At 34.7% G+C, this 25,954-nt stretch overlaps 1 protein-coding gene across 1 annotated transcript in view; it reads left to right on the top strand.

Annotated features, from left to right (window-relative positions):
• The first annotated feature begins 9,991 nt into the window (after positions 1 to 9,991).
• Positions 9,992 to 25,954, top strand: part of roraa (RAR-related orphan receptor A, paralog a) — a 383,427-nt gene continuing 367,464 nt past the window's right edge. The window contains exon 1 of the mRNA XM_067379454.1: positions 9,992 to 10,277. Within this exon, the coding sequence (XP_067235555.1) occupies positions 10,124 to 10,277 (154 nt within the window). The 5' untranslated portion in view covers positions 9,992 to 10,123. The remainder of the gene's footprint in view (positions 10,278 to 25,954) is intronic.

Here is a 25,954-nt window from a genome sequence, read left to right as displayed (position 1 = left end):
GTATACACAACCTGAACAAAGTTGGCATTTCCTTATACACATCAGTGCGAACAGTTTAGACGTTACGGTGCGTAATTGGTATGCCTCTCATTAGCAAGAAAGCAATTAATGAGGATGTTTAATGTCTTCAGAGAAAGGGGAGATGAGAGAGAACAAGTTCATACGCCTACACCGATGCAACAGTGTGAGAATTCATTCAAAATTACATTTCCAAATGCAGAAGATTCATGAGAGCCATAATTACTCCAAAATCAATACACATTGTTGAAGATAATGAAAATGGTCTGTTGAAGATAAAAGACAAAGGTGCAGATTATCTCCCCAAATGGTAGGAAAAAAACATCCATCCTCTGGATGCATCTGTACTGACCGTTCTGTTTTTTTAGCTGATGTACGTGTAAAGGTGTTATTTTGTCAATGTTCCATAACACCTCGCATTTCACTGCTGTTAATTCAGTAAAGACCAAGAGAGGAAACCAATATGACTGGGACGATGTAGTAAATTTAGGGCCAATTACCCAGGTGGGAGAGATGTGGATTGGAGAGCTCCCAAAATACACAAGCGATGATGGTTGTGCAACCATGTTTCGATTTGTCCTACAGTCTTGAATATTTTTTTTACGAGATTACAAGATCAAAGATTTACCAAATTTTACAATAAGGTCCCATTTAGGGGACGTTTGTTAATGCAATAATCAAGATTAATTTGCAGAAAAAAGGAACAAGACCTGGTTGAGACGAGTTAATAGTGTGTTGAAACTTGTGGTTATTTTAAGGGGTGTGACATTTCACAAGCACGCTTGAAGTGGTTGACCAATCACAACAGACTGGTCCAACTGACCAATCAGAGCACACTGTGCTTTTTGGAAGGAGGGGCTTCCTAGAGACACAAACTAAAAAGGGGAGCGTTTCCCAAAGGGAACCATGGTCGCAAGTTCCGTCATTACCAATAGAGTTCGATTGGACTGACGACCATAGTTGGCTAACGATGCTTTCGGGAAATGCACCCCAGAGCGTTACTGACAGACTGGGAAGAGAGGTGCTGCAACAATGTCAAATATGTGAATTTATTATTTTTTTTTTACTTTTAAAGGTGAAAAATTTTACAAACTTTTAAGTGATTTCTGCGAACACTGTTGAAAGTGGTTTGGACTGAGCAGCACAACACAAGTTGTAGCCAATCAGCAGTAGGGGGCGTGTCCACTCATGATGGGGGAGGAGAGAGAGTGAGCAAGAGGAAGATTTGTACAACAAACTCATGCTTGCGTATACTCTTGTGCACTGTTCATTTTTTTGTTCTTCGTTGTCATTCGTTTGTCAACTGCCCTTTATTTTTTGCGAAGCAATATTTTGCTTTGGTTCAGCTATGATAGAGACAAATCTACTCTTGCATTTTGGGGGCGGAGCAATGGAGGTAAGGCGGTTTTTGTTTGGGTTGATTTCAAACATCAACTGTGTTTCTCAGAAATCACTTACTGCGTCTTTAAAGGATTAGTTCACTTTCAAATGAAAATTAGCCCAAGCTTTACTCATCCTCGAGCCATCCTAGGTGTATATGACTTTCTTCTTTCTGATGAACACAATCGGAGTTACATTCATTAATATCCTTATGCATTTGAGCTTTATAATGGCAGTGAACAGGAGTCATGAGTATGAGCTGAAGAAAGTGCTTCCACCCACATCCATCCATCATGAACTTACTCCACACGGCTCCAGGGGGTTAATAAAGCACTTCTGAAGCAAAGCGATGCGTTTGTGTAAAAAAATATCCATATTTAACAAGTTATAAAGTAAAATATCTAGCTTCTGCCAGACCACCTTCCATATTCAAGTTACGAAGCTTTTTCCGTAAGTTTAATAGGGAAGGTGTAGGACGTAGCGTAAGCTTTTTGAACTGCAAGAGTTTTACACTTTCTTCGTAACTTTAAAACGGAAGGTGGAACTAATCCTTTAAGCATGAAAACCTATTCTAGTATAGACCCAAAATCAATACTTTTTAAAAAGGCAAAATACTATAATTAGTATTATGCCTTTTTAAAAAGTTACTTATATATTTTTTACAGTATTCATTAATCTTTGTTAATGTTAGTTAATAAAAATACAACTATTCATTATTAGTTAATATTAGCTCAGGTCCATTAATAATATTAAAGGATACAACTTAACATTAACTAAGATTACTAAATGCTTTAGAAGTATTTTTCATTATAGTTCATGTAGTTCATCAACCTTACTGTAAATTGTTACTGTAAAAAGATTTTTTTTTAATCGAAAACGAAAAAACATCATAAGATCAACTTATTTCAATTTAGACCACATATTTTCATCTTTTCATACCATAGAAGTGCAATTACACAGAGAAACACAGCAGCGATTTATCTTTCATCACTGCTGAACTGACTATCATCTCGAAAATGAGGAGAAATGAGAGACATTATTTGCCTGACAGGCTTGTTATAAAGAGTAAATGAGAAAACATGTAAGCAATCATAGCGAGGAACACCCAGACATCATAAAACGCTTTTAAATCAAGGGACCTGAAGTCAATAGGCCAAGCAGACTATGTAGAGATGATTTTGAGGGGAAAATACGCAAAGATTAGATAATAGTAGATAGTAATGGGAAATGATAATAACAGAAAAAAGGATAATAAAATTCTGATGACAGATGCACAACAAAAGCTTCAGGCTGAACTAATTCAGAATGATTTGTTGACTTTTACTTTTTAAATAACAAATGACTAGCCATACAGATCAGCCATAACTGACAATAAATTAAAAAGTCCAAAAATCCAATAAATAATAAATACATTTCAAATAATGTCTATAGGCCACAATATATGTGCAATATATAATAAATGAACATATATAATATTAATATATAAAAAATGTTGTATAAAATGTATTTAAATTTATATATTATTTTATACTCTGTAAATTACATAGTACACATGTTAATTTATAATATATTAATATAAATTAATATGTAACATGCAAATTAATATAACATAATACATTATTATTATTAAATAATTATATTATAAGTATGTTTTAAATAATTTTATAAATTGTATTTTTTCCATATACATATTTTATTTACATTTTATATTATATAAACTTATTTATTATAAAGCACAAACTCACTATTTAGGTAAAACAGTCCTGAAAAAATGTTAAATATAAATTATAATACAAAGTAATATAAAATAATATACAATTTCTAATATATATATATTTTTAAATAATTTTATATGACATTTTTCAATATACATATTTTATTTACATTTTCATTTATTATAAAGCACAAATGTTATTTAGGCAAAGCAGTTCATACAAAGTACATTAGATTTCAAATTAAATATATATTACTATATAAATTCATATGTAAAGTAATATAAAATGCTATATAATTTATAACATGCATTTTACATTATTTTTTATGGTATTTTTAATATACATATTTTTTATTACATTTTATATATAATTTTATTTTTTTATAAAGCACAAACTCATTATTTAGGCAAAGCAGTTCATATTAAATTTTAGATTAAAAATGATTAAATACATATTGTTTATATTTTGTGTAAAAAGAATATAATGTACAGTTCTACATTCTTTAATGGCTGTGCTTCATTTATACTGTCTTTTTACTCTTTTTTTTTTTTTCAAGTAAGATCCCTGTTATTTATTCTCCCTGAATCCATTCCCTATACTGAAATAACAACCGTTGCCATTATGTCGAGAAAAGCGCAACAAGCAATTCTCTTCTCCCTGAGATGAACAATTTAAAAAAGAAAAGCTACTGTAGCATGTCAAAGTCGATTCCTTATTGTGAAAATGAAGTGGCTGAAAACAGTCAAATGTTCGAAGGGCTCTTGATGTTTTGCCATTGCTTTAAGTTTGATCTTGCTGTTTGAATCTGGATTATAACATGGCTGGAGGCCATCGTCAGTGTAAACACACAAACCTTGTGAGAGGCATGCCAGAAATGGCTGATCAAATCTGAAATAAAGATTCATAGTACAGATAGTTATGATGCTGAAATCACAACAATTAGGCTGATAAGCTGAAAATTGTTGTAGAGTTATTTTAACATTTGAACAAGACTTTTTGTAGATGCACAAAAATTTACTTTAACATCACATTCTAGTTTTACCAAAGTCACTTTACTAAAAAGTTTTACCAAAGTCACCTTACTTTCCAATGAATTCTGACAGGAAAATTCTGTCATCATCATGCAGCCTCAAAATTAACTAGTAAAAATGAAACTCTCACCCTTGCTGAATCAAATTCTAATAATTTCAATATGATGCTTTAATGCTAAAGCTTTTCTCAGAACTAACTTCACCATTGACTTCAATGGGAAAAAATACAATGGAAGTCAGTGGTGCCCCACAAACTGTTTAGAAACATTCTTCAAAAATAACTTTCTTTGTGTTGAAGAGAACAAAAACAAAAACAACAACAACAACAACAAAAAAAGGATTTATCACTTTTTTTTGTCAAATCAACTTAAATAATTAATGTGGTTCAGATAACATAATATATTGAGTCTCTGTTGATTATACCCATCGCCTTCTTTGCATTAACTCAAATCAAAATTTTAAGGCAACCAACTTACTTTTCTGAGTTAAACCAACAATTCTTTTTTACAGTGTGGAATAATGTGTTAGGGTGAGTAAATGATGACAGAATTTTTGTTTTTGGGTGAACTATCACTTTAAAGTTTAATTAACTGGTCCCGAAGTGATTTTTAGTGGATATAAGTCAGTTCCTCTCAAGTTCACAAAGGTGTCCTGAGAAAATTAGTTCATCAAATAACCATGAACATGTTCTACTGACATTTCATGTGTTATCATTTGAAACCTAACAAATGTCTTTTTGTACAATGACTTGCTTGAAAAGTGTGCTTAATGGCACTTAGTTTCATATTATATTAATGTGGCATGAGTGTCTAAATACTTTTTGAAGCCAAAGTATGTGGAACTTTTAGCTTGATAACCATCAGTTAACTATGGAGCCCCGCATATGACATGCAAGAAAAAAAAAATCGTGTGCACAATTTACTAATTCATTCCCTCAATTTACTAAATCGATTTACTAAAACGTGCGCACAATTTACTATTTCGAACAAAATAGTAAATTGTGCGCATGTTTTAGTAAATACAGGGAACAAAATAGTAAATCGTGCGCACATTTAAGTAAATCGAGGGAACGAAATAGTAAATCGTGCGCACGTTTAAGTAAATCGAGGGAACGAAATAGTAAATCGTGCGCATGTTTTAGTAAATCGAGGGAATGAAATAGTAAATCGTACGCACGTTTTAGTAAATCAAGGGAAATAGTAAATCATGCACACGTTTTAGTAAATTGATTGATTGATATAGTAAATTGTGTGCACGTTTTAGTAAATAAAGGGGACGAAATAGTAAATCATGCACACGTTTTAGTAAATCAAGAGAAATAGTAAATTGTGTGCACGTTTTAGTAAATAAAGGGGACGAAATAGTAAATCATGCACACGTTTTAGTAAATCGAGGGAAATAGTAAATTGTGTGCACATTTTAGTAAATCGAGGAAATGATATAGTAAATCGTGCGCACGTTTTAGTAAATCAAGGGAACGAAATAGTAAATCGTGCACACATTTTAGTAAATCGAGGGAAATAGTAAATTGTGCGGACATTTTAGTAAATTGAGGAAATGATATAGTAAATTGTGCGCACGTTTTAGTAAATCAAGGGAACGAAATAGTAAATCGTGCACACGTTTTAGTAAATCGAGGGAAATAGTAAATTGTGTGCACATTTTAGTAAATTGAGGAAATGATATAGTAAATTGTGCGCAGGTTTTAGTAAATCAAGGGAACGAAATAGTAAATTGTGAGCACGTTTTCGTAAATCGAGGCAATGAAATAGTAAATTGCACGCACATTTTAGTAAATTGATTGAATGATATAGTAAATCGTGCACACGTTTTAGTAAATAAAGGGGGCAAAATAGTAAATCATGCGCACGTTTTAGTAAATCGAGGGAAATAGTAAATTGTGTGCACATTTTAGTAAATCGAGGAAATGATATAGTAAATCGTGTGCACGTTCTAGTAAATCAAGGGAACGAAATAGTAAATCGTGCGCACGTTTTTATAAATCGAGGGAACGGAATAGTAAATTGTGCACACGTTTTCGTAAATCGAGGCAACGAAATAGTAAATTGCACGCACGTTTTAGTAAATTGATTGAATGATATAGTAAATCGTGCGCACGTTTTAGTAAATAAAGGGGACAAAATAGTAAATCATGCACACGTTTTAGTAAATCGAGGGATATAGTAAATTGTGTGCACATTTTAGTAAATCAAGGGAACTAAATAGTAAATCGCGCACACGTTTTAGTAAATCGAGGGAAACAGTAAATCGTGTGCACATTTTAGTAAACTGAGGGAACAAAATAGTAAATCGTGCGCACGTTTTAGTAAATCGAGGGAATGATATAGTAAATCATGCGCACGTTTTAGTAAATCAAGGGAACGAGATAGTAAATCGTGTACACCTTTTAGTAAATCGATATAGTAAATCATGCACACGTTTTATAGTAAATTGAGGGAACAAATTAATAAATCGTGTACACAATTTAGCCTTCTATTTTTTTTCCTGCATGTCATGTACAGGGCTCTGTAGTTAACTGAAATCACAAAAAGAAATGTTTTATTCGATTTATTAAACTGATATAGCTTATAGGCTATGTAATAAAAATCATCACTTTATTTACGTATTTTTAAAGACTCTTAACTATTTTAAATAGTAATTTTGTAGGTTTGCTAATAAGGCACCCAATTTGGCATACAACTTCGTACGACACTAGTAAATTTACGCTCACCCGTTTTGGACAACGCGCTTTAGGTAGCCGACATCGTAATCAGTCACGAGACAAGTGAGAACCAATTGCGTTCGGAAGACACGACGCACCTTCACGTGCCAAGTTTAAATCTGCACATGCGTGAATACAATTACAAACAGTGGGATAATATTAGATTAGTTTATCAGTAAACAACGACTTGAATATTGATTTGTTAGCAAGCACACAAAGCTATAGGCATATCGCATGGTTTCCGAAGACTTTGTTTTGTTTGTTTTTTGACGGTCTGTTCGGTCCCACTTTCATTATTAGTAATTTGTGTTCCTCAGAAGAAAGAAAGTCATACGGGTTTTTAAGGACATGAGGGTCAGTAAATGACGACAGAAATTATACTTTAATAATCCCTGAACAGCTGGATCTTATGTGATAGTAAACAAGTACATTACAGTTTTTTAATTCCTTTTCAAACACTTTAAAATGATCTGTTAACATTAGTTAACATGAACTCTATGAACACCACAGCATTTATTAGCCTAATCTTAAAGGAACACTCCACTTTTTTTGAAAATAGGCTCATTTTCCAACTCCCCTAGAGTTAAACAGTTGAGTTTTACCGTTTTCGAATCCATTCAGCCGATCTCCGGTTCTGGCGGTACCACTTTTAGCATAGCTTAGCATAGTTAATTGAATCTGATTAGACCGTTAGCATCGCGCTTAAAAATGACCAAAGAGTTTTGATATTTTTCCTATTTAAAACTTGACTCTTCTGTAGTTAAATCGTGTACTAAGACCGACAGAAAATTAAAAGTTGCGATTTTCTAGGCTGATATGGCTAGGAACTATACTCTCATTCAGGCATAATAATCAAGGAACTTTGCTGCCGTATCATGCCTGCAGCAGTGCAATGATATTACGCAGCGTCTCTCACAAATGTCTCCATGGTTGCAATGCATGTTCCCTGTGCAAGCAGGGGCTCACGGGCGCTGCGTAATATCATTGCACTGCTGCAGTCATGATACGGCAGCAAAGTCCCTTGATTATTACACCTGAATGAGAGTATAGTTCCTAGCCATATCAGCCTAGAAAATCGCAACTTTTAATTTTCTGTCGGTCTTAGTACACGATTTAACTACAGAAGAGTCAAGTTTTAAATAGGAAAAATATCAAAACTCTTTGGTCTTTTTTAAGTGCGATGCTAACGGTCTAATCAGATTCAATGATCTATGCTAAGCTATGCTAAAAGTGGTACCGCCAGAACCGGAGATCGGCTGAATGGATTCGAAAACAGTAAAACTCAAATGTTTAACTCTAGGGGAGTTGGAAAATGAGCCTATTTTCAAAAAAAGTGGAGTGTTCCTTTAATGTTAATCTCAACATTTAGGCCTATCTGTTTAATGCTCTGTAAACTATGAACATTTGTGTCAACTAACGTTAAAAAAGGTTATTAAATGCTGTTAAAATATATTGCTCATTGTTTTCTTATGTTATTTAATGCATTAACCACTGTAAGCAAATGAGACCTTATTGTGTGTTACTATTCCTTTCTGACCTTTCAGCTAAACGTAACCACTTCGACGTACTCGTGCACGCGGTGAACTTGACTTGTTTAGCTTGTCATATCCAAGTTGCAAGACCATGCCAAAGTCCACGTGCAGTGCTCTGAGGGGGCGTGGCTCTTCCGCACTGATCACATGCGGCAGGCATGCTGTATATAACGCCGCAGGGAGAACCCGCAACCAAACGAAATATTTCATTAATAAGGGCACCTCGAGTTTGCTGTTGTTTAGTATCAAAACACGCCCTAAACATGCTGCTATAAAACTTTGCTTTCCCCGAGGCTTCGATCAACTGAAGTCAGAGCTCAGACCAACTTAATCTACTGCGCTCTTCCACTGATTAAACAAACATAACGAGAGTGACACTTTAGTTATTTTAGTCAGTGCACAAGCTGCATTTGTTGCTAAATACAAGCTATTGTATATATAGTTTGATGTAACTTGTGCAATAACTTCATATCAGCACATTATATGAGCTGTATTTGGGTTATTCTGCCAATAATAGCCTGTGCATCATCAGAATCATAAAAATAAGTATCTTGAATATTTAATATGCAAGGCAGGAATAAAAGAAATACCTTAAAATTAATTTCTTATATCTATATTGGAATAATATGTCTGTCTCCAGAATCAAGAACCATTAAGAGGTTAAAACAGTACTTTATAGGCATTTACGCTGCCAAACCTTGATATAAATCTTACATTAGTAGCTAAAAGATGGTGATAAATAGTTATGATGAACATTTTTGCATAAATTTACTATAGACCTGGGTATAAAAATATTTTCTCATTAACATTAACTCACAAATAAGGAAAAATGGACAGTAATAGTATGCAGATTAGAATAGTTGTTTTTGTGAACCGATTTTGAGTTTATTATTTTACGTCTTAAATATGCATATGTGAAGAGGGACTTAAAATTGGTATGTTTTCAAATGTGGAATAAAATATTTATAAAATGTAAGCAATGTTTATTGAGTAACCAAATGTAATGAGGCAAAGAAAAATGCTGCAATGTATTTCCTAGTTTTGATTATGTTTAAATAATATATAGGCTATATAAAATTTCAGCTCTCATACTTTTTGCCACATAAACCAAATGTGTACACTGAAAAAAAAAAAAAAAAAAAAAAAAATTGTTGGTTTAACTTAAAAAAGTAAGTTGCCTTAATTTTCTGAAATTAAAAAATTGAGTTGCAATGTTTTAATCAACAGAAACTCGAAATATTATGTTATCTGTGAACCATATTATTTATTTAAGTTGATTTGACAAAAAAAAATGTTGAAAAAATATATATATATATATATTTTTTTTTTACAGTGTTATAAAAACATATCAGGAATGTCTAATCTGAGCAAACGCGCAATATGTGCGCTTATAGATCACACATTATGTGTTTTAAAGCAGAAAATGTGCGGCTGTATCATTAAAACATGGGCAAAGCCATGAAAGTGCCACTGTTAATAGGTCTCACACACATCCATTCATCGGCTATTGACAGTGTCTCCCTGTTGAGCGGCTGCACCGGAGCTCCTCTCTAGCGCTGCCAGTGGACAATCAAACCTACACACCCACCTCTGTCTACACTCGCCTGTTCAACATTTCTTACTTCTGCTAGAAAAATACATAGCTACACCAAACCTCTGAGCTCTGAATCGCATCGCGGCGCATCGTGATACACCAGCAGCAATAGCTCCAAAAGAAAGCACAACATGGAGTCCCCTCCAGATCCAGCGAGCGACCCGGGCAACGGCGTCTCAGAGCCGGTTACCCCGGTCAGGGAAACCCCGGTAAACCTGGAGACCCTCCGCAAAGCTGAGCACCAAGCCCCGGTGCGCCGGCAGAGCTGCTCCAGCACCAACAGAGGTGAGAGACATTGAATATTTGGAATCGATACGACATTGATTCTCCGTAGTGATGATGAGCAAAACTTCAAAGTGAATTCATTTCAACTTAAATGGCGCGCGCACCGCGTAAAAACGATTCCAGTGCGTTTGTTTCACTGTAAAGCGCGTGGTGAATTAAAATAAACGGCTTTTATGAAATATATCGGATTTAAGATGCTTTTAGAGTTGCTGTTCTCGTATAAACCGAAGGAGCCTGCCATTGTTGGATGTATGACAGCACTGACACTGAAGACTAAAAAATAAACACATTCGTTTATCAACAAAAATCAAAATTTGGCAATATGAAAGTTCATTTCAGATTTAAATAATGGTGTAAAATAATATAAAGATATATTATTGTACATGATAACATTCTCAAGTCGAACTTATGTGGAGTATAGACTGTTTAAATGAGAATGAGGCAGTGGTATAATTCACGACACTCGCAGTGTTTTTATTAGATGTTTGTTTATTTTTTTAAGCGTTATATTTTTATATTTCATTCATTGGTTGTCAGCTTGCCTTTACTTGCCCACTGCACGTGTTCGTATGCTTATCGGAGGCGCACAAATATATATTTTGCATATGTAAAATAAACATTTAAGGCATTTGAGCTTCCCGTAATGATTTAATATCTAAATGTAATTGATTGAATGTTAAATATGATTGTTTTACAGTACAGACAGTAGATTTCTAGCCACTCCCCCTTCGGTGTCTCTATTCAACTCATCCAAGTTCAATGCAAAATGTATCTGCGATTATACAGACAAAAAAGTGACGTGACAGTATAAAGTAACATTGTGAATCTCTTTTCAGCTTGTTATGTGTCGCGCTGAGGGGTATATTTAGAGGCTGATATGTTGAATGTGGAATGTAAGCTGGTTATGTAACAAGTTTTGCCATAAACAGAGCAGGGAAAATCATTCGATATCTGTAATGTTGAAGTCTGTGATTCGGCGTGTTTTTATGATAACGCTGTGGCGAATGTGTGTAGTGACTAGTGTTTGGTTTATTAGGTAAAATTGTATGCAAGTCCGGGACTTGAACTCGGGTCCACTTGCGTCCTAAACGAAAATATTACCGCTGGACTGAGCAGGAATGCGCGCGTACGTGTTGTTCTTGGTTTATATAAATTATTCATGTTTGTCGTCGATTAGAAAATTGGCAGAAATTACTTTGAATAGTAAAAATGAATTGCATGCATGGTTTAAATCCTAATTAATCTATAATAAATCTCCCGTTCCCTCTCTAGCCCTTTAGAAGGACGTTGTTTCACTTTTGTTGCATGGTACTTTCCCAGCACTGTGCTGTTATGTAATAGCAGTCAGAGAGGCAGGTATGGGGAGGCTCTGTCCGGATGGGAGTTTTTAGGCAAGTCTGTGCCATTTTTTTAAAAGTAGGAGATTGACTTTGAGACACTCCTAACCTGCTGACCCATATTCACCCCCACCCTGTACAGCAGGACTAAAGTGCATCTAGAAGGGAAAGGCAAAAGAAAGAACGCCTTAGCCCTGTTATGTAACCCTTGTGTGAATGGGCGATGAGAAACAAAGTGTTCAGTGGGACTGCTCTGCTCGCCTGTGTTAGAAATCCACTTTGCTTTCGCAAGACTTGTGCAACAAACACGCCAAGAGAGTCAATAAAGACCTGTGCGGTCATGACGTCAGTTTGGAGGCTGTGAGAGTATGTGAGAGACAATTTGTTCTATATCATAAGTGATACAGTCATACCTCAAATATGAATTCTGAAGCGTTTATGTTGCTATTAGAAGCAATTAATGCTTTTCTGATTCATCAATGATGCACACATCATTTTGGTAGTTGTAGTCCTGATTTAGCAACCTTTTAGAATCATACTTATAAAAACTCTACATTGAGAAGTCATGTTTGAGGTATGATTATTTAAAATTCACAATAATATTAACCAGACTCCTTATAAATCAAAATCCACCATTCCAAATCTATATTTCTGTGGAAACTCGTAAATGTTAATGGACCATAAACTAAACAGATATTGATAATGCCGGTAGTTGTCTATTAGAGCGGCTAAAGTTTAGAAAAGTTGATACCCGGCTGTTAGTATGAATACTAAAAATATGTTATTATTATTAATAATTCATAATTGATTATTATTGATTCATATATGAAAGTCAAAATTTGGCTGTTTTTTCAACATGATAGGTCTGCATGATTTATGACAAATAATAAAAAAAACATTTACAATTAATCATTTTTGGTTATAGAATTGGCATTAAATTACTTTAGTAGATCAAGACATAATTTCAGTGAAACATGAGATTAAAGTTTTTTTTTTTTTAACAATTTAAAATTACTTGGTGACTTTGAAAAATGTACATGATGCACACAAGTTTGATAACTTTTTATATATTTTATCTTGGACTTTTGACATCAAGTTTCAATGAGCTTGTGATTTGGTGTGTAAATTCTGCTTTATTCTTTATTTAAGTCAACATACCGATACACTTTGGATTGAGTAGGACAAACTTAAATTAAACAAATTAGTTCAGTCAAATCAACTTTTACGAGTATTTAGCACTTTCTTTTGCATTCAAGTCCACATAACTGAAATATTTTGAGTAAACTGAACTGTTTCATTGTTTTGAGTTTTATGAACTTATTTCTTTTAATTTAGGCAAACTTAAGTTTAACTGAAACTGGGCTGGGATTCCTATTTCCCAGCATGCTTTGCTAGTGGCCCTCGAAAGGGAGAGTAAATGCTAAAATTGAGTGTTATATAATGTTAGATTAATGTTAATTGGGAGATTTAGTAGCGATTAATATTTTGTTATGCCAATTTAGACGAGTTTCTGTTAATGTGGGTTTTTGGAGAGTTACCATCATGGTGACAAGTGGTGCATTGTATACATGTGCACAACTTTGATGTATGACGCAACATGCATATAAATGTGTTGATGCAGATATTTAATATTGATTTTTTTTTCTGATTAATTGTGCAGCCTCAATAGACACTGTAAGAGAGAGACAGGAAATGTTGCAACAATAAAGTTTAATACAGTCTGATTTGTTATAATAGCTGATGGTGTTCTTAAACCATATACATTTTTTTTGGACTATACATAAATATCAATGTCACACTCAAGTACAGATTTTAGCAGCTGTGACTGTTAATCATATTTTGGCTGCTTAAACACTGAAAATTGCGGTTTAGTCAGATCTCATAATTGCGCACAGTAGGATGCCACATGCGAAACTGGTTTATTATTAGTTAACCACAAGCAGTTTGTGGTTTTGCTTGTGGTGTGTAAGTAAGTTTATTTGACTGGCTGCATTGGCTGTGATTGTGGGTTTCGGAGGCGATCTCAGCGCAGGAATTGAATTAAAACACTTTTCAGCAGATCTATGAAACGAAGCAAACCACATTGCTTTGATCTCAAGTGAAAAGGGAATATGACTGAGGCTTTTAGAAGATGTCCGGTTAAATTTCTAAAGAAAATTATAGGAACTCTGTTTCTGTTAATTGAAGTTTTCCTTTCATGCGTTTAAGTTCAGATAGTGTTATTAGATTATTCAAGTTCAAACATTTTCTGCCCCTTTTTATTAAGAAAGTATATAATACATTTTGAGAAAAGACATCCTTAAACTGCACTTGGCTTGGTTTTATGACCAGAATAGCATCTTTTTGGCTGTGAGACTTATTAAAACTGTTTATGTAATGTTGACCTAAATGTCACCCAATAGACTAATTTTTATACAAAAACGACACGCGTTTTGAAAATTATGGAAAGAAAATCTCAGGAAAGAAGTTCACAACCATTGTTTCTCTTTCACTAACTTTTGTTTTTTGCCTGTTTTATATTTACTTGTGATGCACAATTTATCGGCCATCATATCGGTGTCATATCTAGGATACTGTACTGTATATGTTTGATTTATGTTGAAGTGCTTGGGACATGGCTTTTAATGGTGAGACTTTTGAAATCAGGCTCTCAAAAATATATGGATTTAGATTTATCGGCCAATATATCAGTTATTGGTATTGGCCAAAATGTTCATATTGTTGCATTCCTAATATTTATCATTATCAACACTGTTTAAGTGGTGCATAATATATCAGTTACAATATCGGTATCGGCCGTTATGTCCTTTTTTACTGTTATCATTATCGGCCTGATAAGAAAATTTGGCCAATATATTAAAGCCGATAAATAATGGATTATGTCCTTAAAGGTGCCCTAGAACCAGTTTTTACAAGATGTAATATAAGTCTAAGGTGTCTCCTGAATGTGTCTGTGAAGTTTCAGCTCAAAATACCCCATAGATTTTTTTTTATTAATTTTTTTAACTGCCTATTTTGCGGCATCATTAACTATGCACCGATTCAGGCTGCGGCCCCTTTAAATCACGCGCTCCCTGCCCCCACGAGCTCTCAACTATAATACAGTGCATAAACAAAGTTCACACAGCTAATATAACCCTCAAAATGAATCTTTACAAAGTGTTCGTCATGCATGCTGCATGCATACATCGGATTATGTGAGTATAGTATTTATTTGGATGTTTACATTTGATTCTGAATGAGTTTGATAGTGCTCCGTGGCTAAAGTTAGCATTACACACTGTTGGAGAGATTTATAAAGAATGAAGATGTGTTTATGAATCATACAGACTACAAGTGTTTAATAATGAAAATAGCGACGGCTCTCTTGTTTCTGTGAATACAGTAAGAAACGATGGTAACTTTAACCACATTTAACAGTACATTAGCAACATGCTAACGAAACATTTAGAAAGACAATTTACAAACATCACTAAAAATATCATGTAATCATGGATCATGTCAGTTAATATCGCACCATCTGCCATTTTTCGCTATTGTTCTTGCTTGCTTACCTAGTCTGATGATTCAGCTGTGCACAGATCCAGATGTTAATACTGTCTGCCCTTGTGTAATGCCTTGAACATGAGCTGGCATATGCAAATATTGGGGGCGTACATATTAATGATCCCGACTGTTACGTAACAGTCGGTGTTATGTTGAGATTCGCCTGTTCTTCAGAGGTCTTTTAAACAAATGAGATTTACATAAGAAGGAGGAAACAATGGAGTTTGAGACTCACTGTATGTCATTTCCATGTACTGAACTCTTGTTATTCAACTATGCCGAGGTAAATTCAATTTTTGATTCTAGGGCACCTTTAAGCTGAGACACTTCAGATGCATACTGTTCACAATAATAGTTTTGAATTGCTTGAAATATGATTGGAATCACTTCAAAAAGACAAATACACGTAAGTGCAACACGTACAGCGCAAGTCTGTCATATAGGCTACATAAAATTATAATGAGAACATTATAATTGTGTGCTTGGGACATGGCTTTTAATGCTGAGACTTTTGTCTTTGTAATCAGGCTCTCAAAAATTATATAAAAATTTGGATTTAGATTTATCGGCCAATAAATCGGTTATCTGCTTTCAAATATAAAGAATTATCGGTTATCGGTATCGGCCAACATTTTTATATCGGTGCATCCCAATTATTAATAGTTAGCAAAGTAGTTGTTAAGTTTAGGTATTGGTAGGATTAAGGGATGTAGAATAAGGTCATGCAGAATAAGGCATTAATATCTGCTTTATAAGTACTAATAAACAGCCAGTATCCTAGTGATATGCATGCTAATAAGCAACTAGTTAATAGTGAGAATTGAACCCTAAACTAAAGTGTTACCCAAATGTTGTTATTATATTATAAACGATTCCTAAATAAAAGAATGTATACTGCAAGTAACACTAACAAAACATTGATTTCAATTGTCTGCATGACAATTAATGGTCAGCACAAAATTCATGATCATAACTGGCCTAGTGGTACATTAGGGGCCATTTACACAACACTGTTTTCAACTAAAAATGAAAAACTTTGTGTTTTTGGTCATTCATTTATGTGACAGCGGGTTTCAAAGTGCAAGTTTTTGAAAATTATACCGTTATCGCCTCCATATAAACTACAGTTTGTGAAAACGGTGTCAATGCGCATGTGTATTATGTGTTCAGTCTATAGACGAGTAGTGTTTTTCTTTATTTTTACAAAGCTACATCGCCACCTACTGGCCTGGCATGAGTAATACAGCGTTTTTAGTCTTTTTTGCAGATCCGTGTGAATGTGCAAATTTTTCGTCTGTATGCAAAAAATGTCAAGTATTAATATACCGTTGTTGTGTAAACAATCTTTTTATATATATATATTTTTTTGAGGAATTGAATTTACTTAATGTAGTCTTATTTCAGATATATATTTATCTAGATTTATTGCACACATCTAAAATGATTCAACAAAGAAGTAAACGATCAGCCATTGTGGCTTAGTTTTTTTTTTTTGTCAAACATCTAAAGCATTCTGCAAATTATAGTGCGTTGTTCAGACGGTACACTTAGCTTTGTCCACAGAAACCAACATGTGGGTGTGAAGACATTTAGGAAGGAACAAATTTTCCCTTTTTATTTTCTATTTACACAATGCCCAAACTTGGCCTTTGACACAACAATTCTGACTTCATTTTTGCTTCTTATTATTTTTACCTGTGCTTGTCCACATCCACAAAAGAACTCTGAGCAGGTCAAACATCACATTTGACCTTCTAGGAGTTGAAAGGCAAAGCTGAAGAGAGGCACGTGTTGTTTTAACCCTGAGTGTTGACGCTTGACGTCTTATTTGAGAGGAGCTCTTGAAGGATAATGGAGGGTCAGACAAGAAAGCAAACAAATGCTTAAATCATTTAGAGAGTGTGTTATGACTACATATGGCATCTTTAATGATCTGTTTTTAGCAGCAATGGAAGTTCAGGCTTGTGTGTTGTAGCTTTAGGGCTTTTGATCTTATGAAGGTCTTTTGCTTCCATTTTACGTGTATAATCTTGCATTTAAGTGAAATTGGTTATTTAATGTAAAAAATGTAGGACTTTTTTTATTAACTGGGTATTGATTGTGATCTAGGTATGGATTGTGTGTTTTAAGGAATTATTGGAATCATATAAATATTTAGCCAAAATTTACAATAATGCCATCACCCTCATGTCATGGTTTTGAAGAATCTTAATGCATTTCTTTTCCACATAATGGCAGTTTAGTGACCTCATATGTTCAGCTCCAAAAAGGACAAAACACCATAAAAGTACCCTAAATGGTGTCAATATGGTTCATAAGAGAACTTTTTTTTTTTTTTTTTTTTGCTTTTCACACAGATTTCCCACTAAATTAACACTTTCATTTTCAAAAGTTTGTGATAAGACAGATAAAAAGGTTATTGTATTTAAATTATTATATACATTAATATATAATTTGCATTACAGTATGTCGGTGCCTATAGCCTAGTGGGCAGAGTGCCGACATACAGTACAGCGCTGTTGCGATTCAGGCAACCCGAGTTAGAGTCCCGGCTTGCAGACCTTTCCCGATCCCGTCTCCCTCTCTCTCTTTAACTTCACTTACTTTCCTATCATAATAAAGGCAAAAACGCCAAAAATAAATCTTAAAAAAACTGCATTACAGTTTTTTTCTTTATTATGATAGGACAGTAGGCGAAGTTGAGGAGAGAGGGAGAAGGGGACGGGATCGGGAAAGGTCCATGAGCCGGGATTCGGGTCACCCGAATCGCAACAGCGATATATTTCCACACGCTGCCCACTAGGCTATCGGGGGCGACATACTGTAATGCAAATTATATATTAATGTATATAATAATGTTTTAAATATAATAACTTTTTTTCCACTAAAAATATTAAGCAGCACAACTGTTTTCAACAATGATAATAATAAAAAAATTTCTTCAGCATCAAATCAGCATATTAGAATGATTTCTAAAGGATCGTGTTACACTGAAGACTGGAATAATAATTCTGAAAATCTAGCTTTACCATCACAGGAATAAATTACACTTTAAAATGTATTCAAATAGAAAACAGCTTTTTAAATTGTGATAATATTTCACAATATTACTGTTTTTACTGTATTTTTCATCATAAAGCCTTGGTGAGCATAAGAGATTTCTTCTTTCGAAATCATTAACAATGAAAGTATTACTGACCCCAGACTTTTGAACGGTAGTATCAGTATTGTACTCTGTTTTAGGCAAGTTTTTTTGTTAAAGATTTTGGAAGAAAACATATTCTTTGATCATTCCGGTTGGAGTAGCTCCAAACAAAGGTTTGCTTTCCAACCTTTTAGTGGCGATGTCTATTGCACACCTCTAATTACACATGCCCATGAATCATGGGATTTACATCAATCAAGTTGAGTAGATTTGCAGTGTCATGAGCTTGTTTTAATGGGCTCTTTCCTGTTAACTCTCAGGCACGTTCGCCGCTTGTTTAGACTCAGGCTTGTTCAGGTTGCAGATGCACATGTGCTGAGCAGCGCCTTAACTTAATTTCTCCGTTATTGGAAGACAGCGGAATGACTGTGGGGTCTGCCATCTGTGAAGGACTAGCCTATAATTACTTATTAGTTGGCATGGCAGACAACAATATTTTGCTTGCTCCTAGCCTCGGTGTCAGAGTGTGATGGTGAAATCTGTCACCTGGCGGTGTGCTGATTGACTCCTTCCAGCAGGGGGGATTTTTTAGCGGCTGAATGAGCCAAGCTGAGCCCCTTTATTCAAACCCTGCAATTAGCCTAACAAATATTGTACACCGACACCAGCGTTTAACGTCGCACCGCCCAATGTGCTCAAGCTTAACCTGTGCAGTTTAACGTGTTCAACTAGGGTTGCCAAAAGCATCAACTTCTGTACCAAAGCGTCTATCAGCGGATCCCTAATATAGACGCCTGTAAGCACTCATGAAGAGCGTCAAAGATGTGTATTTAGAACACGTTTTTGAAGCTTTGATCATTGTAGCAAATTAAAGACATATCTGTTGAGTGCATGAACACAATGCTGGTATTGTCACAAAATTTCAATACTAAGTCGGTGCTTTTGACAACCCTACATTCAACATTATACCACCCTGTTGGGCTTTTTTTAAGGAATAGATCACCCAAAAGGAATGAAGACCCCAAATGTTTTTTTTTTTTTGTTTGTTTTTTTTTTAAATGAAGACAGCCAGGTCATTGACGAATAAGGTTTTTAAAAGTGTAAAAAAACATCATGGAGATATAATTCAAGTTGAAATTTTATTAAGTGTTAACAATGAGATTATGTGGTTTTTATAATCAATTAGTGAAACTTTTGGTTATACCGAATGACGATATTTTCAAACAGTGCTAACAGGCTGAAATCTAGCTAGCTAGCAAAACGACAATCAGACATTTTATATTTAGTACAAGTTTTTAAAATATTACAACATTTTCCATGTTTTATAGCATTTGTACCGAATGACCTGATGTTTCGGGACATGCGTATGAACAAGTGAAAACATGAATTTTTCAAATAGTTAAAAGAGAGTTAGTTACTTTTCTTCATGACCATGTAGTCCTTTGCAGGTGTCTGAATGATGTCACATCCTGTCACATGATAATGACCACATGACTTGATCCAAAATGGTCCCTTTATATCGGTTACTCCGAATGACATAAATGAAATTCATTCTTCCGACATTCTTTCTCATAACAAATCAACGACTTCTAAATATAACTTTAATACCATTTTGCACTATGTTAATATATGATGATATAAAATCATGCCAGAATAAAAAAATATATACATGTATTACACATTTTAAGATATTATAATCCTTTGGTGGTTAAACCGAATGATCTTTTGACACTTCAAAATCTTTAAAAAACCTTTTATATATAACAAAATGTAATTAAAGCCTTTTGGATTCAATAAAAGAGATCTAGTTGTACTACCTTACATACTTTGGATGTCATATCTTGTTTTTTATTATTATTAAAGCCTTTGGACAAAAAAATGACCCGTCACATGACGTCATTGACCCCCCAAAAAAGTATTTTATTTTATTATTATTATTATTATTATTTACTATCATTATAAGAAAAAGAGTATCCAGTATATTCAAAAATGTAAGATATTGATATAGTCGCACAGGAGGATGAGGAAACAATGACAGAATTTTCACTTTTGCATGAACTATTCCACTTACTTCTGTCTACAGATATGCAGTTACATGCTGCTTTTAATGGAGCACACACCTCTTAATGGTAGTCTGGCCGTGGCAGTTGTTTTTGTTGGCTGGTCAGCAATATGCTGCTGAAAACCCCAGCGTGGTTCGGGCTCCAGTCACTGGCCCCAGTCTGAGGACTTTTAATGTTGCAGCCAGTGCTATTTTACTCTGAGGGTTGTGGGCAGGAGCACTGGCGTATGTTTACCCAGCGATGACAGAAGACGGATGGGCCGTAGAGGAGTAGAGGCCTCTAAACAAGGTTTCTGTACGAAAAAGCTCTCCTGAAGCCCAGAGCTGGTGTGCAGCTTTATCTGACAGCCATGCTTCCAGGAGCCTGTGACATTCTCAAATAGTAGGGATTAGGATTTCCCTGTGCTTGAACAGGTTTGTAGAGGAAGTCACCCTTTTGTGCTTATCTGAAGGCAGTTGCATCCCAAAATCTTGATCTGAAGTAAGGAAAAGGGACAGTTTTGACACTTGGGTATCTTTTGAATTTTAATGATTCCAATTCCGATTCTGCTTATCGATTCCAATACTTATCGATTCCTTATTTAGATTCTAATGAGGTAAAAAAACAAACACAACATTTCATTGACATTTATTCTTATTACAAGTCATGGTAGCTGAACACCATGGACAAAAATCAACAGACAAAAGAACACTTACACAAGGAACTTTTGCCTGTGGTTTAAAAATACGACCGCAAAAACAACTAGCCTAACTAATATAAATTTCAAGCATTATTAAAAACAAGTAAACACTCAGTAATTAAGAAACAATAAATAAACAAATTAGCAATCGCACAAGTAGCCTAAATAAAACTGAACAAAGATACATTCAGATACAGAAACTGTAATCAAATGTAAAATATACATTACAAATATAGTTACAAAAGTCAAGAACAGCAAGTGAATTTTGTTGTTTGATTAATGTTATTTTAGAGACGGCAACAGGAATATTAGGCTGCTGTCACTTTAAGAGCTGCACATATGCAATATACTGTTACACATGCATTTTCTTTGTCAACTGTTTATGTTCACTTAAGACATAACCGAATGTATTTATGAGGATATTTTGACAAATTTGTGTGTATTTGTCCATTCAAGTGCAAAAAGATTTGGAAGAGAACTTCCATATCGGTATCAGTTCAGTATCGCGCAATATACAGTATGAGAGGCGGCTTTCTGTGTGCGCGCTTTGGATGTGAGCGATATGTGTCATCTTTCGCTTGAATGGTTAAAAGTCATATTAGGGCTGGGCGATATATCGAATGCTTTTGTCACGCGCATTTCGTCAGTAAAGCCGGTTCCCTGATTGCCGCTAAATCGCCATCACCTGCTTTCAAATGGAGCGGCATTTAATAGATAGAGCCGTAGTTCACTGATAAGCCACGCAATATCGCGTTCATATCGCAGATGTATCGCCTTCGATAATGAACGCGATATTGCGTAGCTTGTCAGTGATCTGCGGCTCTGTCTATTAAATGCCGCTCCATTTGAAAGCAGGTGATGGCGATTTAGCGGCAATCAGGGAACCGGCTTTACTGATGAAATGCGCGTGACAAAAGCATTCGATACATCGCCCAGCCCTAAGTTATATTAAAATGCACACAAAGGAATAGATGAGAGAATCAAAATTTTAATTTCATAGCAAGTATCCGATTCCTGACCTTAAGCATCCGATTCCAGAACTGGAATCGATTTTGGATTCCCAACCCTATTAGTGACATTATTAATTGTAAAATAAATACTTTTTTGGCATCACGGTAGTTAATTTTATTACACTAATGAGAAATTTGTGGAAAATCCATTTAATTGTCATTAAAATAACAATGCGGATATCTTAAAATTCTTAAATAGGCTTTATGCAAAATTTGGCTTTTCTCTTTTTTGTTTGGGTCATATTTGACCCTATAAAACAGACATTTCTTGAGATTTCTAAGAGCCATCCAAAAAATTGACTAGTCATCAGCTGAAAAGACCAACTTGGTCGAGCAAAGCCAAGTTGTGTTGTGATGCCAGGGCGAATGCCAGGCCAACATCCTGGAGTGAAGACCCAAAATGAGGATCACTGTTTGGCAGCCTTCCTCCTGACATAATGATGCCTCCCTCCCCTTCTTGTTTTGATCATCAGAGGTGTGATGTATCACACCATGGTATGGTTTAAGATGGGTGTTATTACAATGTGTTTGTTCAAAGGTTAAGCTGTTTCATTTGACGTATTTCGTGTGTGATCGACCATAAACAATCAGTTAACTTTCCAAAGCGCCTTTCCTCCAGAGACGTCAGATTCTCGCTAAGTGCTGAACTGGTTTAAAAGACTGATCACTGATGTGGTTTATATTAGATAAACAGGGCAGAACAACACGTTGAAGCTGGGAACAATCAATATCTCTTAGAAGCCCTGAAATCCGTCTCAGCGTTTCCACATGAAATTATTGCTGTACAACACAACTCAAAGTCCGCGGAGTCTGTTACAAAATCACCTTTGGAGGGAAGATATTGCAAATCTCTAGATATCATGAGATGATTTCAATTGTGGTGTCATGTACAACAATTAAAGACGCATAATTGACATTCCTTTTATAAAAAGCTGTTAAGGTGAAAACTATGATCTAGAGTTAGTGCTTGGGTTTCTGCACTCTGCAACACGTTTCATCTTTGTTGTGAGCTTCAGTGACAGTTGATTCAAGCTGCAGGCAATTAAACACAAGACCAAGTAGTTTCTGTGTAAATTGTTCATAAAACCAATCTTTTTAAAGGATGTAATATAAGTCTAAGGTGTCCCCTGAATGTGTCTGTGAAGTTTCAGCTCAAAATACCCCATAGATTTTTTTTTTTTTAATAATTTTTTGAACTGCCTACTTTGGGGCATCATTAAATATGAGCCGATTTAGGCTGCGGCCCCTTTAAATGCTCATGCTCTCCGCCCACGGAGCTCGTGCTTGCCTTTAACAGCATAAACAAAGTTCACACAGCTAATATAACCCTCAAATGGATCTTTACAAAGTGTTCGTCATGCATCATGTCTAATCGCGAAAGTATGGTATTTATTTGGATATTTACATTTGATTCTGAATGAGTTTGATAGTGCTCCGTGGCTAAAGCTAACATTACACACTGATGGAGAGATTTATAAAGAATGAAGTTGTGTTTACGAATTATACAGACTGCAAGTGTTTAGAAAATGAAAATAACGACAGTCTTGTCTCCGTGAATACAGTAAGAAACGATGGTAACTTTAACCACATTTAACAGTACATTAGCAACATGCTAACGAAACATTTAGAAAGACAATTTACAAATATCACTAAAAATATCATGATATCATGGATCATGTCAGTTATTATCGCTCCATCTGCCATTTTTCGCTGTTGTCCTTGCTTGCTTACCTAGTCTGATGATTCAGTTGTGCGCATCCAAACGTCCTGCCCTTGTCTAATAAATACCCAGGAAGTCACTCGTTTTAGCCGTTTGTTGTAGTCCCTGATAAGCGATTTCTGTAAAAGAAAATATCTCCCTTTGCATTGATCTTTGAGCGTTGTAACTTTGCAGATGTTGTTAATGCTCAAACAGCAACATTAAACATTAACTAAAGTTAAAAAAGTAAAATCATAATCAAGGACCTCTTTAAATTGATTGTCAGTTGCATAAAAATAGTTTTATGAATGTTTAGGTTGTTGAATTGATTGACAGTTTATATAAGTGCTTTACAAATCTTGCATAAATTGCTATTGAATTGATTGTTACTGTTAAATAAGGCAAGTTTTATGAATTATTTAACTTAAATTGATTGCGTAGAAAGTGTTATAATTGTTAAGGTTGTTAAATTGAAAAGTGCTTTATGAATCTTGCATAAATTGCTATTGAATTTATTGTGACTGCTATATAAGACAAGTTTTATAAATAGTTTTACTTTGACATTTGCGTAAAAATAGTGTTATAATTGTTAAGGTTGTTAAATTGAAAAGTGATTTACGATTTTTGCATAAATTGCTATTGAATTGATTGTTACTGCTACATAAGGAAAGTTTTACTTAATTGATTGACAATTGCGTAAAAATAGTTCTATGAATGTTTTAGTTGTTTATTTACATAAGTGCTTTACAAATAGTCATACACATTATAATAATAAACATTGAATTTATTGAATTATGTTTTCTAAATAGTTGATTGAGTGATTGATCATTTTTTTAAGTGATTGCAACAATTTACTTAAGATTGTTTTTGCTTGTTGAATTGAATAGTTTTATGAATTGTATCAGTTGTTGAATTGTTATTTGCATAAAAATGGTTTTATGAACATTTGCACTTATTGAATTAATTTGAACAGTTTACATATAGTTTTATGAATAGATTTGGTAGTTAAATTCATTGCTAATTTACATTTTAGTCTGACTCAATGAATTAATTGTGACAGTTTATGTAAGAATGGTTTAATGTTTTTGCAATGATTTACGTTGAAATTGAAATTCAGTTCAATGCCAAAACATATGCAAGAATGGTTGAATGAATGATTGGCTTAAATTAATTTTGCTAGTGTTTCATAAATGAAGTCCAGTGATTATTTTATGGCTGAACGCCATCAGGTAATATTTGAACAGCCATTTTGAGATCACACCATGAAGGACAATAATACCTCAGATCGAACCTAACATCCACTGTGATTTTGTCATCTACTCAGTGGCAATAGGTGGAAAACCATTTCAGTTTTTGCTGAAATTTGTTGCAGTTGACAAGTTCTTATGCTTTTCAGGAAACTAGGTCTTGAAAAGTTTTTTTTGAAAAGTTTCTTGCACCATCTGCAAACATTCTGGCAAGTGTTTCAAATTTCTACTACCCAAGGTAGCTTAAATCTTACGATTTTTAAACTGCACTTGAAGTTTACTAGAAGTGCCCTATATTGACATATCATGGATAATTAATGCTGTGGTATCCAAATTAGACAAAGTTTACCCTCTTTGAACTAAATTGAAAGTTTTGCTCTGATGGGAGAGCTTATTTTGGAGTTAAAGCCACCAGTGGCCAAACTGGGGCTGGCAAATATGCCCTCAGCTGGTGACAAGAACCAGATTTTGATGCAACATCTCCAGCGGCGGGGGACATCTCAGATCTACGTCCCATTTACAGAAGTTAATATCTGAGATAGACAGTTTAAATAGTAATGAGTTAATGCACTCCAGATGCATTATGGGAAGCCTTTAAAGAGGTCTAAATTTACTGTTGTGGGGTGGGGCTGTGACCTAACTAGGCCTGTGGTGTATTGGGGACCGTGACGCTGAGGTGCAGGACCTGGAAACGGGCCGCTCCTTTGGGTCCTCACAGGAGACGTAGGGGGTGACCAAGGTCGACAGGATTTCTCGGTGGAATTTCCATAGGCAACTCATGAGAACGAACGTAAAGTGCTGTAGTCTGTTTTTAATGTCAAATTAGTGAACAATGAACTTGAAAGCACCTAGAAAGAAAATGATAGTCAATCTCATCATAGATTTGTATGGATCTCAACACTTGCTAGCTTTTGTAAAGAGAAAAGACTACCATCTAGCAATTCCCAGACC

Source organism: Chanodichthys erythropterus, chromosome 24 (assembly GCF_024489055.1).
Source record: "Chanodichthys erythropterus isolate Z2021 chromosome 24, ASM2448905v1, whole genome shotgun sequence".
Taxonomy (NCBI): Eukaryota; Metazoa; Chordata; class Actinopteri; order Cypriniformes; family Xenocyprididae; genus Chanodichthys; species Chanodichthys erythropterus.
This window is presented reverse-complemented; position numbering and strand designations above follow the sequence as displayed.